Raw genomic sequence first — 15227 nt, 5'->3', positions numbered from 1 at the left:
GTATGGGTCTGTGTGTGTGTGTGTGTGTGTGTGTGTGTGTGTGTGTGTGTGTGTGTGGCTGCTGCTGGCCTTGTTGCTTGTAGCACAGCACATCTGCACACACAGCACTTCAAGACTGCCAGTCCTTTGTCAGAGCACAATGAAAATGGAGGATGTGCAGAGTTCACAGACTATTTCCTGTATTTTCCTTCTTATTGATATACACCATTTGTCTTCAACAGGCCTTTTAACACTTTATAGTGTATACTATTGGAAGAGAAAAGAAAATCACTGGTATGAGCAAGACCTGCACTACAGTGTTGCAATTCATTGATCATTTTGAATTATTAACTTAAGCAGGGGCATTAATGTATGCAGAGCTGTAGTTGCAGATATATTTTACCTACAAGTCAGATTTACTGCTGCATGTATGCATGGGGTGGCAAAGACTTTACACATCACAATGCATCATATAATAATTAATCAATCTGATATATGATGAACATAACACTGCCATTTTGCTGCTAATATGTCTGCATTTTTATACTGTGGTATTGCTATTTTTAGTTAAGTAAAGGATCTGAGTACTTCCTTTACTTTTTTTTATCCATATCAGGGTCTAACTTTACTGTAATGCTTGATGCTTAATGATACAGACCCATAAAATAAGCCCATAAACTCAGAACTCAGGTCTCACGTTTCTTGTGAGCGACAAGACTTCTGACCTGAATTTCTACCGTCAGGAAAGTCAATTATATTTTACAATTGTAACACTGGATGAGTTAACCAAACAAGCACATACGCACAATGTTCCCCTGTGAGATATCAGGGGTTATAAGTTCAAGTCCGTCATGTATGCTGAGCAATTTACATTGGTTTTACATCTTCAAATGAAGCCACAGTTGCAGTTCTCCCGTCCTCTGCTTCTCCCTCCGTCTCCCTTCATGTTAGGAGATCCTCCTGTGTAGAAATGACAGGCTTCTCCCAGCGATATGAAACATTTGGCTCTTTGTTCTCTCCCAGTCCTCTCCCTTTTTTTTCATCCCAGTGGGCAGACGCCGCAGTCTTTCCCGACACTTCCATGTGCTCTCGCTACCGAAAGAGACACTCACCAAGTAATACTTTTGTTCAATTTCTCCCCTAATCGTGGTGTTGGAGAATGTTTTGAGTCAGCAGTGGGATTTTTTTGACAGCCCCGCACATCAATAGCGAGGAGCCAGCTCTCCTAAGTCACATGGTACAACATCCTTTGATAAATGCAACACTGTGTTGTGTCACTAAAAGCCAATTACACCATGCTTTTTATGATTGATCTGCTCTGACAGTAGTGGATGGCATTTAAATCAACAGCCCCCGGAGCCATCTCTAGGCATAAACGGTGGTGGTTATGGAGGGTGGCGGGGGGTTATGGGTGCTTTAATCTCATTTGCTTGGTTGCTGAGTTGAGTTTCTAGATCATATGTTTTCAAAAAGAGAGCGGGAGAGCGGCAGAGATATCCAGCAAGCCTCTGCTCACTCAGCTCGGGAAGGCTGCTCTCTCTTACAACTTTGATTGTCCCCCGTGTCGACAGCTCGATCCACAGCTTCTGAAGTACAAGGCGCACACTGGCACTCATAAAAGCATGTAGGGAGGTGTCATATTGAACGCGGGATTGCTTTTTAATCCCAAGCACATTGACTATTCTTGTCAATAGAACCCCAATACAACTGCCAGCTTGAGCTTTTTTTTTTTCCTACAAGATTCTTGCTGGGCTTAATTTTCAAAGTGAACGCACAGATGCCAAGGAAGGCTTTTTCTCTTTCTGCCCCCACCCCCCTCCTCCTCCTCTCCTCCCCCTCCCCACACACTCTGTGTTTGTCCTGGAAGTCCATGCCAAGAGCAACATGCGTGAAGCAGAAACGATCAGTGGGACGCTCCTCCACCGCCTGTTTCTCAAGACTGAATGACCTGATGGGACATATTCCCCTCACCTGCTCGCCTCTTTTAATTATCAAGCTTTTATATTAAATCTTCTTCACTCTTATTTTATCATCATACGTCTATTTGAGAGCACTGACAAAAGTAAGAACTGCCTCAAGCTGTAACTAAAAACATATGTGGCCTCTTTCTTCAACTGAGTCCTCTGTCAAAGAACAAATCTTCCCTTTTCTTGCCCGTCTGTGTTTGAATAATTATAATCCACATCATTAGACAAGTTCCCTTCTGTATCTAAATTAGAAGGTCTTCTTTCAGGCCGGACATCACAGGTGTTCCCTTGGTTTCATGTCTCAGGAGGCAAAAATCTTTGAGGATGCTGACTATTAACCCGTGCTCTAATCATCTAGTCAGGAGGGGATATGAAACCCGCCAGAAGACTGAATTAATACGACCCGCCAAGGAATACACGAAGAAAGCAGCGAGTGTCCATTTGCAAGGCTTAGGTACAACTGTCATAGTTTCTCTCATCGCGGCGCAGCCCCTTCATCTCCCCTTGATGGTGTCATGGAAGTGAGAGGCGTGAAAGCACAGTGACACTCCACGAGCCCGTTCCACTCGCAGCAGCTAATTCATCATGACAAATGTGCTCAGATGATCTGGCCCAGCAGCACTAATGGGGAGAGGAGAGAGCGCACTTCATTTGCACAAGACCCACTCCAATTAATCCATCCAGCTTTACTCTGGGCTAATTGGAGCGGGGCCCTCCCTGCCTGTGTGCTGGTAATATACCCGACACAGTTTAACGGCTCCTGTTCTCAAAGATCATAGTTTTTTTTTTGTGTGTGTGTGTTTTTGTGTGTGTGTGTAGATTGTGCCAAAGGGGCATTTGAGGTTGTAAAATCTGTCCCCGTGATCCTAAACACAAGGCCCTCTCTCACAAACATGTGTTCATAATGAGCAATTAACTGCTCATATTTCCATGTTATCATATTTTACACTTTCCTTTCTTCTATTTTTAGGTTCAGACTCAAAACCTGTGGATAGTTTTTCCCAAGCACATTATTAACAAATATGAAAGTGCATATTTTAATGTGACAGAATATGTTGAATTTAGTTTATTTACCAAATGCAAAATGAATTAATAGCAGAATAAATGAGTAGATAAATAAATAAAAATTAGCAGATAACTGTCAAACGCTAAAAGCAGCATCATCACTAGCTTAAAAGACTGTTTGAGTCCTTTTGAAGTTCTCTCACATCATATGTTTTGGCTTGTTTTGACTACAGCAGAGTGTGTGTGTGTGTGTGTGCGTGTGTGTGTGTGTGTGTGTGTGTGTGTGTGTGTGTGTGTGTGTGTGTGTACGTGTGTGTCCATGCGTGTATGTTTGTCCCATGAGACGCCACATTGCTTTGGCTCACTTTAAAACCTTTGGCACAAGTAGGACGTTCTTTGTCTAAAGTTAGAAGTGGTCTGTCTGTTAATTAATCCATCATAAATTGATTTTGATCTCTCCAGTGTTTGATTGATGCTTCTAATACACACTTGATAGCGCCGAGTCCTCTGAGAAAGGCAGGCGCTGATCCAGTCTTTAAGTTTTTGGCTCGTTGTCAGACCACGTCCTCAACAACTGACGCGAGTCTTGAAACTATATAGCAGAAGCCGACTATTTTAATATTTGCATTTTAGAAGTTCGTCTGTGTGCAGTAGAAAATCTAGAACAATTGTTGGCCTGTCACTTCAGCTTTATCTTAAAAAACTTACAAAGGTTTTCCTCCTTGCCATACACGCCTGCTTGGGTAATGCTGCCTCCTGTGTCTGCAGACGTATTTTTCTAAAGGTGTGTGTGGCACATCTGTGCAGCTATTGTTTATTCATGGAGTAAACCCTTTGAAATGTGTTAAGATACTTCCCACTCATTATAAAAATCCTGCCACCCATGGATTAGGACTTTGATGTCACCAATCCTGCTTCAAAGGCTTCTTTCACTGCTATTAATCACAGTTTAGCCTCTGAAGATATAGCCAGAGAAAACATTTGGACATCTTGTGCAGAAACTTTGAAATGTTCAGACTGTCTTGCATATGCTATGTTCGTATCCTTTCCGCTGTGTGTGGGGCTGTTGGACTGCTGTGCATGCAGCTGCACTCTTGAGTCCATGGGATTCAGCTCAGATTTAGGCTCCATCTGAACTGTCTTTTTATACTGTGCTGCAGTATGAAAACTACTGTTAACATAGCAGTGTAGCTGTTCACTTTGTTTTCTTGTATCTTGTATGTTGAAAAAGAATATCACCCCAAAGTGTTTACTCTGTCTCCATGTTTGATAGTTTGCTCTCAATAATCATTTCTTCCCTTTATTCCACACAGCTTTTCTAAGCTTTAAATAAGCCCTGACATGACCACTTGTGTTTTTTGTGGTTTGGTTTTGAACAGGAAACCTGGCGACGTCCAGAGCCCGGGTCACGGCTGCCTCCAGATCTCTGCCTCCGCAGCTCGGTTCAGGACGCACCAAGGTAAGGCTTTGTGCTCCCGTAGCACAAATCATCACATCTGAGAACATAATGTTGTTTTATTTGTTGCTCACAGGCATTGCACCATAAGAAACCCAGTAAAAAACTTGTGCTGTGAAGCATAGCCACATTAATTGACTACCCTGTTATGTTTGCTGTCTTGCTTGTGGTGGTGCAGCATCGCCATCTGGCATTTGGTGTCTACGGCATAAAAGTCTTTCAGACTTCCGAACTATTGTTGTTTTGTTGTTAATGGGCACTAAAGTATTGTAGAAATGTTTTGTAGGTCCTCACAAAATCAAATAACTGCATCAACATACTTCAATAAGAGGCCATGATAGTTTCATGAGTATAATATTCCACAATACATCTTCATGTAGCAACACGGAAATTAGTTACTAAGAGGTACACTGAACATTTTTAGATCCATATTGTCTATTAATCATGTTCGTACTGAGGTCCTTCATGTAGTGTTTGTTTGAGTGTCTTTTTATGTCATCACACACACTACTGTGGTTTACCCCAAAAGGTTTCTTAATAACAGGGTCAACTTTCTCACCAGAACAGTTTCATTTCACTGTGTTTATTTTACTTTAAGGGGAAGCATTTGGTCAAATCATAATGTCTGTAAGATATGAAACTGAAGACGTCTTTGTCCATTATTTTTACTTGGTCTTCACATTATGATTTACAGTGGGAAACCCCCTTAAAGGTGAATTTCAGCTTCTTTACCTCTTGTCTATCCACCTCTCTCTTCCTTTATTTCCATGTCATTCGCCGACATGTGCCGTACTCACAGTCTCCCAAATACCTATTGAAGGTAAGACTCCTGTTGAAAATAGTAAAAAGTTTCTAAATCTAAATATATTTCTAAATCACAGACCAGTTTCAAATTGCCAAGCATCTTTGAAAATACGTAATTCACTGAAATCAACTGATCGTAATTGTAATTTAAACTTTAACCATGTTTCACTTTGAATTGTGTGCAGCTTCACTCTTCTAACATCAATCACAGTCTGGCTTTGGAAAATGTAAATCATTTCTTTTGAACTATTTCTTCACGCAGCCACAATTCTGCGTCATTAATGTAAACAAATGCACTGTGATGCATCTTTAGGTTGTAGAAATACTTCATGTGGGACACACCAAAATAACAGTGAAGCAGTGAAAAACTGCTCTACTTTGTTGAACTTCCCCTAAGCACCTACTCAGTTATTCTTGAACAAGAAAGGGCTTCTTACTAACAACTCCATGTGATTGATGTAATATGTATGCCGTCATGTTCTCAATCAGAGTCGGGGGGTTTACAGAAACAGACACTTACAAAGTTACCAGTATGACCAGATTAAAGTGGAGCGACGGTTGTTAGAATAGTGGAAGTGAGTCCGAGATAACCGTTCGTACTTCTGTGTGATCTGCTTTCAAAATAGCAAAGCGTCCGATTCCTCCCTTCATGTAACGTTTGACGTACCTTTCTTGCTCTGTGCTAGGATGAAGATATGGACTTTGCAACACAGACTTACCATAAAATATCTATTGCATCATTAATTTTGATGAAGCCATGAACTGTGCAGGCCATTAGAAAGCTTATATTGTGTCCTCGTTAATCTGTCGTCGTCGGGATGACTGTCTGCTTGGTGATGGCTAGTCTCATTACTCAGAACGCTCTGCAATTTTCCCATGCCCCACAGCAGTGCAGAATTATTCTCTAGATTGTTAGCTTTAAGTGTTTATGGGGCTATGTTATACAGATGGCACAGTTAATACAGCTGTGTATCCCCAACTGGCTCATTTAGAGGAAGGAGACCTGCTGTAATAATACCTTTATCTCTACAGAGCCCACAGAGGACGTCAGGTTGGCAAATAAACTGCATCTCATTTGATTCTGCTGCCTTTGCAGTGATGCTCCTGGCCTGAGTCTGGCCTGTTTGTCAACACAGCGTCTTCACTGTGAATGTTTGTGTTCAGGTGGACACCATGGAGATGATGCGTCACCCAGAAGAAACCACCAACATGAGGAGACAGACTGTAGCCTCCTATTTCCGTGTGGGTGTTTCATCTTTTTTGCTGCTTAACAGTCTGACAGCAACCAACAGTTTGAACATACATGTTATGTACTCTTCTGTTCAATTTTAAGATCAGAATTGTGTTGATACAAACAAACTGTTCGAAAAAATGTTAACTATTAAACTCTTGAAATAAAGCAGAAAAGGGCACAGGACTCTGCTTATGTCGACAAACTGGCTAGTGTTTGTAACATTGTCAGCCTTAATCCATTGAATTTAATCATATGTCTCTATTTAAGGCCAATTTCAGTTAAATTTACATTTTTAATTGTATTTTAATGCATGTACCACTCTGGGAAATGGACAAAATGGAGCCTTCACATAGTCTTGTTTGCCTCTAAAACGTACATGAAATTACCTCTAAATTAGAAACAACTAAAATCCACAGTGACACAAAGCCAATGAAAACACCAGAAATCGTTTTTACCACATTAATCATTCCCGCCACAAACCTAAGATATTCTGATTGAAAGGTTTTACTATGATAACTCACACAGTAAATTCAGCATAATCTAAATTTCTACATCATTAATTCCATCGGAAACACCATACTCATTATGTTGTTTTAAGTTTCTCTTCCTGGTAACTTATTTTTGATCAATTCTACTTTCCTTTCTCAATGCTAATTTGCTTTTAATGAAACTCGACACTTCCTGTAGATGTTTCACAGCAAAAAATGTAGAGAAGAGATTATTCTTCCTGAGCCACTGGAGGGCTTTTAATGTGAAACACACTGAAGATGTGATGAGTTTGCATTTACAGCAAATAGCAGTAACAGCATATCATAACAAAGAAAACAGGAGCTCAGGGTGAGAACAGAAAGGGTGGCTCCGTACCATAATATGATCAAATATAACTTTAGAAATAAAGTCCTGTCTCAATTAATAACGTGGGCATTTAGCAGCTAAAGAGCCAGATATTGGACTTACTTTTGTCAGGTGGCCAGACACTCTTCTCCAAATGAATGCTAATGTTGATCCGTGTCTGCTGGATCTGCAGTAGTTTGCTCATTCGCCATCAGAACTTTATGTGGTGATAATATGTTGATATGATAATATGTATGTTCTGCTGCCCCCAATGCAAAAAATATCATCTTTATGCAGCTTTAAACAATCACAGTTTTTTTTCTTGACTTTTCCACATTCCTATTTCTTTCAGTCTGTTATATGAGAATGAAAAACGTCTGCCAGATCCTGATGGGACTGGTTAATACTGTCAATTACTATTTAGCTTGTACTCTGTTATCAAACACATCTATGTCTGGAAAAAGTGCAAATCTTTATAACTGAACTTTGATCATGTGAATTTATATAATAACTGCTCTCTTGCCTTGTCTCTGCCCACCACTTAATGTTTCATTGTGTGTCTGCAGTACTCCCTGATGGACTTGCTGTCTAAGATGGTGGTGGGTCAGCCACACTTTGTACGCTGCATCAAACCCAATGATGACAGGCAGGCGCTGCGCTTCTGCAAGGAGAGGGTGATGGTGCAGCTGCGCTACACGGGGATCCTGGAGACAGTGAACATCCGCCGCCAAGGATACTCCCACCGCATCCTGTTTGAAGAGTTTGTCAACAGGTAACACCGGCGTCAAGACAGACAGCACCTACTCACTGCAGCGTGCACACATGCTGAGCGTCGACACAACCCCAGAGATAGAGCAGAACAAGCGAGCCGTGCTCTGCATCACACAAAAACACGGGTTCTTTAATTAGATAGGGGTGCAAGTTGAGCAGAGCAAGAGGCTGACTAATTGGCAGTCATTAGTGATAGTGCAAGACTAAATCCTAGAGCTCTTTTAACTGGGTGGATACTCCAGCCTGGAAACTATGGATACAATTCAAACAGGGAGGAACTGTGATTATAAGGGGTGATGCATTTTAATGGATTTCCTTTTACTATTCATAAAGAGTTTGTTCTTAAACTCAGTGACCTGGAAAGGCTCAGATGTAGTCTCCACGTCCCATTGGTGTTTCATTAGAACACAATTAAAACAAGACTTCATCATTAGAGCGACTTTACGTAAGGGTGTTGTTTTTGTTTTTTAAAAATGTGGGACAGGATATGATAACTGTTAATAGGTGCTACACACTCCTGTTCAAACGTCCAACCCCAAATTTACAAAGTGTATACCTACAATACACACACTCCTATAAAATACACATACTTAAGACGAGTCTGTGGGAAAATGCAAGGAAACTTATGTTTGATCAGTTTTCCTTTGAAAAATATTCCAGCCACCTCTAATGTGGAGACTTTAAGATGATATCAAATTTAATTAACTGAGGCTTGTTGCCTGTAGGAAAAAATGGCTATGGAAATACTTTGACTGGCTGGTTACTCTCGCTGCTTTAGGGAAGCTTTAAAAATTGTAGCTTAATTTTGGTGACTTAAAACTTTGAGTGACCACATGTTTTTTTTTTTTGCATGTCCTAGTTTTGATAGTTTGATTATTGAAAGAGCATCAAATTATCTCAGGGATTTTAACTGTTTTCTCTACAGCACCTGTGTGTGTGAATGAGAGGGTGCATTACCACTTCAGACTATATTTTAACCTCGCTATTGAATCCATATCATCCTACCTGAGCCAGGCAGAAGTTGTACAGACAGACCAGAACGGCTAAACTGCACCTTTAGTGAAAACTGATTTAAATTTGTGCTCTCATATCAAAGGCTCGTCTGATGTTGCCAAGCAGTGCTTTGTATTTACCATCAAAGAAATAACAGGTATCAACAGGAATTAGAATGAAAGGCTGTAGACTGAGGCGGGGAGGGGAGTTCAAAGAAGTTTTTCTTCTTCTTGTTGTTCTTCTTTTTGACCAACGCCAGAACACAAGAGCTGAACCAGTCGTTTTGGAGCCTTGATGTCCCTGAGCAAACAGTTAGAGCCACTTTGTCCTATGCTGGTATTTTGTAAACTACAACAAGAGGATCAGTGGATCGGATCCAGACAATGTGAGCGATAAACATGCAGTGGGGCTGATGAACACTGATAGGCCCGGGCCGATGGGCATCTTCTGTGGCCACTGAAATAAGAGACGATGATCCATTCAAAAGAGCTCCAACAAAGGGCCTCTGTTGAAGACTCATGTCTCACTCAGGATCATCTTTCTGCTCTGACTGAGCAGGTGGGGATGCTTCCAGTAGATGTGTTAAGATTTCTAGTCTCTCCTCTTGACCATCGTTGGGATAAATTACTTTGCTGTGACTGAAGAGGCGCTCCATGTTTATAATCACTTATGTAATTGAGGAATCTAATCTGAATATTTGTATATTACCTTTGGATTATCTGCTTGTGTAGTAATAATACATGTGTTAATCATAATATATTTCACAGTTTACACTAAATTGACACAAAAGTAGTTGTAAGTTGAGATGAGAAGATCAATACCATACCTCATATCTGTACAGAAAATATGAAACTACAGCCAGTGGCTTGTCTTGATTTTTATATCTTTTAAACAAACAAGATATAATGTGTTAATTGGTGGGCTTCAGAGGTGCTGACAGGCAGATTTTGTTACTTTTGGACAGAGCCAGGCTAGCTGTTTACCCGTTTTCCAGCTAAGCTAAGCTAACAGGCTGTTGGCTGTAGCCTAATATTTACAGAGTGGTATGAATCTTCTCATCTAACTCAAGGCAAGAAGGCTAATAAGCAAAAACAATTCAAAATTTGACTGGCAACAAGCAGTAATCCATTATTGATACGGATGTCTAGCTCTTTTACACAATGTGGTGCATTTTTCTCGACATTGTCTTTGTGTTTTATGGATCAACTTCCTGTTTCAAACACCAAAGGGTTTCAGAAAAAACATCAACAAACCCTTGAAAAGTAATCCTTAAACAGTGATCAGATAACTTTTCTTTCCAAATATAATCTTTGATGACTACAGTTTTTGTATGATCTGATCACTAAATCTTGATTACACCATATCAGCTACGACTCGACTCTGCTCTTGAAGTGCTATAACTACATTAGATCACATTTTTCATTGTTTTCCCCTTTGCCTCCTCTCATAGATATTACTACCTTGCATTTCGGGCTCACCAGATGCCCGAGACTAGCAAAGAGAACGCTGTTGCCATCCTGGAGCGGGCCAAACTGGAGAACTGGGCGCTTGGAACGACAAAGGTAATGTGATTATAGCAACCAAAAAATGAAACCATAAAGAAATCTGTGTTTGTGTTATACATTTTACATACAGTAAGTATAACATGTACCAAAAACCTTATATAGAAAACAGTCCTAACTGTTTTGTAAGTGTAGTAGCATATATATGTAGCAGTATAGACATCTGGACTGAGATACTTGGATATTCTAACCTGGGCTAAACATCCTGTCAGGTTTTTCTGAGGTACTACCATGTGGAGCAGCTCAACCTGCTGCTGAGGGAGGTGATAGCCCGGGTGGTGGTGATGCAAGCTTACACTAAAGGTTGGCTGGGTGCCCGACGTTACCAAAGAGAGAAGGACAAGAGAAAACGCGGGGCCATCATCATCCAGTCAGGTACACTGGTATTAATTAAACTTGAACTTAAGTCAAAAAAATGCAAATGAACGTGAAATTTCTGATGAATTCTTTTATCAATTTCTGATGTATTCTTTTATCACGTAATGATGAAACAGGTGCAAATTTGATGTGAATCTGACCGCTGGTTTCTTAATGACCTCTAGACTATTATGTGCCGGTGAGTCTTCATAAAAGAGATGAGTTTGATAACCACAGCTTGACCTACGGGGGTTAAGAGCAATGCTTCAGAGCAGACAATAAGACCTCAGAGAGTTCAAAGGGATCCATCCCTCTGCCACCTGGTTTAGCAGTGTTTTGAAGTGGGATCTTGTGTAGTATGTGCAGTCTATTTTGTTTCACAGAGGCAGGTCAGCAATCTCTTGCACACACATACACAAACACACACTGTGTCTCTTCCTCTAGCCTGGAGGGGCCATGTTGCTCGGCAGAACCTCAAGCAAATAAAAAAGGAGCGGGAAGAGGCCGCGATCCGCATTCAGTCAGGTAAAGAAATGTTTACATTTTTCTTCTGAAGCTCTTCATATATTCAAGTGCGGACCTCTGGAACTTCTCATGTTGTCGCCTGTCCGGTGGAACTGCTTTTTCATACATTTTCAAAAGGAAAAGGGATAAAGGCCTTGAAACCTTACATCTTTGTGAAACACCTTTTTGATCTCAATGAGTGGCCTACGAAACAGTAATAATTAATTAATAATGCATAAAGAAAAGCTTTTGAAAGTTTGGGCAGCATTTGGTCCCCATGTTTCAGAAGAACAGTGCATACTGAGATCCTTTTTTCCTTTCATCTCTTTCCCAGTAAAGGCAAGAGAGGGGCTTATCCCTTCTGTTTCCTCACGACTTCCTCTCTCAAATTCCTGGCCTATTACACAGCTCTCACATACCAGAAACAAGATGCCTTTTTATACTGTCAACCTTTTCATCTGAAATGTAAATTAATTCTTACTCAGTGTGCCTTGACGAAGATCAAAGTGGGCACATTAACCTTCCTGGATCCACCCCCCCCCCCCTCCTTGGAGCCTCTCACTGGAGGACAAGGGAGGGTGCCAAAAGGGGCAGGAGAGAGGAGGGCAGGGGGAGGAGATTTGGCATTGTTTCCCCCAGCTCTCCTAAGGGCTGCCCTCATCTGGCACATAGAGCATCTCAGTCGCCTGCACACCTTGTGTAAATGTCCTCCATTAAAACCCTTGTAAATAACGCTGCAGAATGGGTAAACATGGTTTTGGTGTGAGGAAAGCCTCTCTGCCACCGCTGTCTTTCTCTTTAGAGAAATGTGTTTGTGTGTGTGTGTGGCCGTTGGGGTTCGGGAAGGGGGGGGGGGCCTGAACCTGACATAAGTGGGGCCTCAGCCCCCCGGCGGAGCACTCCAGCACATTCACATTGTGTGTTCTCTGCAGCTTATAGCCTTTGAGGTGGGCTGCATTTGCATTCTGAAAATAAACAGATGCCTTTCAAATGTATGAGCCTGGTGGCTTCTCAGATCTCAGCGGGGCCTGGGGGACATGCTCACCATCGATCAGATTAGACCATGCAAAATAGAACCATGGCTCAACAATGTACTTGAGCTTTCTTTTCCTGCGCATATAATTTTACAAGAAAAACACAAAGCCCGTTGACGGAGTAAGTCAGCAGGCTCCGTTTACCGTCCATCTGAGCCCAGTATGTCTCAATAATCACACAGTGTTTTCACACCGCTACTCTACACTCCTTATACGGATGCTAAACACATTTCACTTCCTCCATGCAAATGTGTTTTCAATACAAGGCTGATTTAATGCTTCGATAAATTTGTTGTAACTTGTGTTAATTGCACCAATTACATTTGATAACTGCCTCAGTGGACTATTGTATGTAGTTTAGATGGATGACAGAGGGAGGAAAGTCGTTTTCCGACCATGTGAGAGTATGTCTGACAATCACATCCTGTGCAGCTTACAGGGGTCATCGGGTGCGTCGGGACCACGGACCCCAGAGGCACAGATGTCACCCTGAGGCTGCAGGAAAGACCACCAAGGGGGAGCACATAGGGTGAGCCTTGACATCTCTTGTCCTTCGGGGTCTGTTCTCATTGAAAGAATATTTTCCTGCAGTTTGATTTTTGTTATTTCTCTATTGTTTCTTCTAACAGGGCAGACAATAGGCTTCAAACGTGAAGTAAAATGAGATCACCATAAGAGACTTATTGAGCAAGAGGTCTCACATACCTGTCACTCATGTGTAGCCCTGCTGGACGGGCTCCGCTTGCCCTGTAATGTAGTGTTGTTTCAAGCTGAAGAGAAAGCTCCTCCTTACGCACCACCTCTTTCAGTTTTATAAACGTAATAAATATCTTTCCACCAAGATAGCACACTTGTCTGACCACAAATGGGGCTGGGCGCTGCACTGGTCTCCAGATGTATGAGCTGAAGACTTTGTGTTTATTCAGCATATGGGCAGGCCAGTCATTAAGAAAGTATGTGCTAAGCAGGAGAGCAGCCACCGACTGAACAGATGCACACGTGGTGTCGATGGTGGCTTTTAGCTCCGTGTTTAGCTTCTCTCTGCAGAAGGTTCGCTTTGAGATTACATACTGAAAATGTATCTAAGAGGAAAAGTATTCCTGAAGGATTTGGGGTGTTATGATATTTTTTTTATGTACAGTAGCTTAAAAAAAGAATGCCAGATAATTACAATAATGACAAGTACGTACGTGTGGAGTTGCATTGCCTATCAGTGCACATCTTAAACCAATTCACGCGTGAATCTCGTTCAAATCTTGGGTGACTTTTGGTCAACGCTGTGCATCTCTCTCCAGACTCAAACTCCAAAATACTAGATTTACACATCTGAAAATGTTATGCTTGTTGTATACTCGAACCGAGCGGCGCCTCATCTGGGATTTTTCTCTCCATGTTTACAATCATATTCCTTGGTGAGAAAAACTTCAAACCTCCACTTAACAATTCTGTTTAATCAGTGTTGGAATCTCTCCATATAGATTTATTTTGACATGATCTGGCCCATTTTCCTCCTGTAAGATCTATGTTCTCACCTACATGCTGTTCTTTTCCCTTTTGATATCCCTCCTCTCTGCCACGCATGAATTCGGTGTTTGCATCCAAACAGCAGAGCCTCCAGTTGCATCACCAAGTCCAAACTGGATGAGATTTTGTTTTTCTAGACTCAGAGCATGACTGCGACTGGCATGCAGCATTGTGTTTGCAGATGTTGTCTCTTTTGGTGTTTGTTTTTTTAAATAATGCAAGAGCGAGTGATCACACACAGAAACATATCTCTGTCTCGCTCTCTGCAAATTGCATAATCATAAACCAGAGCTGTTTTTTATCATTAAACAAGGAGACTCATACAAACCTCAGCTCTGCATTACTGTGTAGTAACCAGATACTTCCTACATGTGTTGTTCTATGACAGTTTATGTTAATTTCAGCTAAAAAATGCTTTTTCCTTTCACAGATCTAACAGCCCAAAGAGCAAAGAGGCACATACAGATCACATACATAGAGGAAATGTAAGTAACAGAATATCAATGAGCATTTTCTCTCTCCTCTACAAAACAGCTTTAACCCAGATTATTCTTTGGGAATTTTTTTTGAGTCCTTGAGACAAAAGAGTTCTCTTGCTCCAACCTCCATCTCAGCGGAGAAGACAGGGTGGTACGGGAACGAGAGAATCAAAAGGCTGGAAATTCACGGCTGAGAATAAATGCTCGCTCTTCCCTGAGGTGATTTGTCTTTGCGCTCCTCTTTCTACAGATGTTAGACCCCTTTTTTAGTAAAGACCTGAGGTTCTTTGGTAGCACTTTGATATCCTGCTCGGATTCAATATGTGAAATAGAAGAGCCACTCCGTGACTTGGAGCACATCACAGTCTTTGAAGTCTGATCCAATTTTTGCTGCTCACCATTTGATGTTGAAAGGATGAAATGAGGAAAATGTACAGTTTTTGCCAGTAACTCTGCTGAGCATATGTAAGATTAAAAAAGCAAAATCCTTTGGAGGATGTACTTAGAAATGTTAAGCAGATTAATACTTTCCTATAGCTCTTTTATTCAAAGATAAAATTAAATATGAGAGGAAGTCTGTATGAGCTGTTTTTTACCCTCACAATTAAGTCAGTGTGGTGCTGTTTGCTAGGAGGTAGGGCTAGTAAAGGGGGATATGCAATTGCATTAGCATTTGATTAACATTGCAAAGCACATTAATGGGTTTGAGTTATATGAGTGCCAA

General features: G+C 41.2%; 1 protein-coding gene across 1 annotated transcript in view; it reads left to right on the top strand.

The window, feature by feature from the left end:
* myo3b (myosin IIIB) overlaps window positions 1-15227 on the top strand; it is a 50853-nt gene that overhangs the window by 26080 nt on the left and 9546 nt on the right. Inside the window, exons 24-32 of the mRNA XM_070914528.1 lie at window positions 4331-4410; window positions 5207-5227; window positions 6376-6453; window positions 7846-8051; window positions 10494-10605; window positions 10818-10980; window positions 11407-11487; window positions 12933-13029; window positions 14455-14509. Of these exons, the coding sequence (XP_070770629.1) occupies window positions 4331-4410; window positions 5207-5227; window positions 6376-6453; window positions 7846-8051; window positions 10494-10605; window positions 10818-10980; window positions 11407-11487; window positions 12933-13029; window positions 14455-14509 (893 nt within the window). The remainder of the gene's footprint in view (window positions 1-4330; window positions 4411-5206; window positions 5228-6375; window positions 6454-7845; window positions 8052-10493; window positions 10606-10817; window positions 10981-11406; window positions 11488-12932; window positions 13030-14454; window positions 14510-15227) is intronic.

The sequence above is a fragment of the Enoplosus armatus genome, chromosome 11 (genome assembly GCF_043641665.1).
Source record: "Enoplosus armatus isolate fEnoArm2 chromosome 11, fEnoArm2.hap1, whole genome shotgun sequence".
Taxonomy (NCBI): domain Eukaryota; kingdom Metazoa; phylum Chordata; class Actinopteri; order Centrarchiformes; family Enoplosidae; genus Enoplosus; species Enoplosus armatus.
The sequence above is the reverse complement of the archived record's forward strand: the minus strand, read 5'-3'. Positions and strand labels throughout refer to the sequence as shown.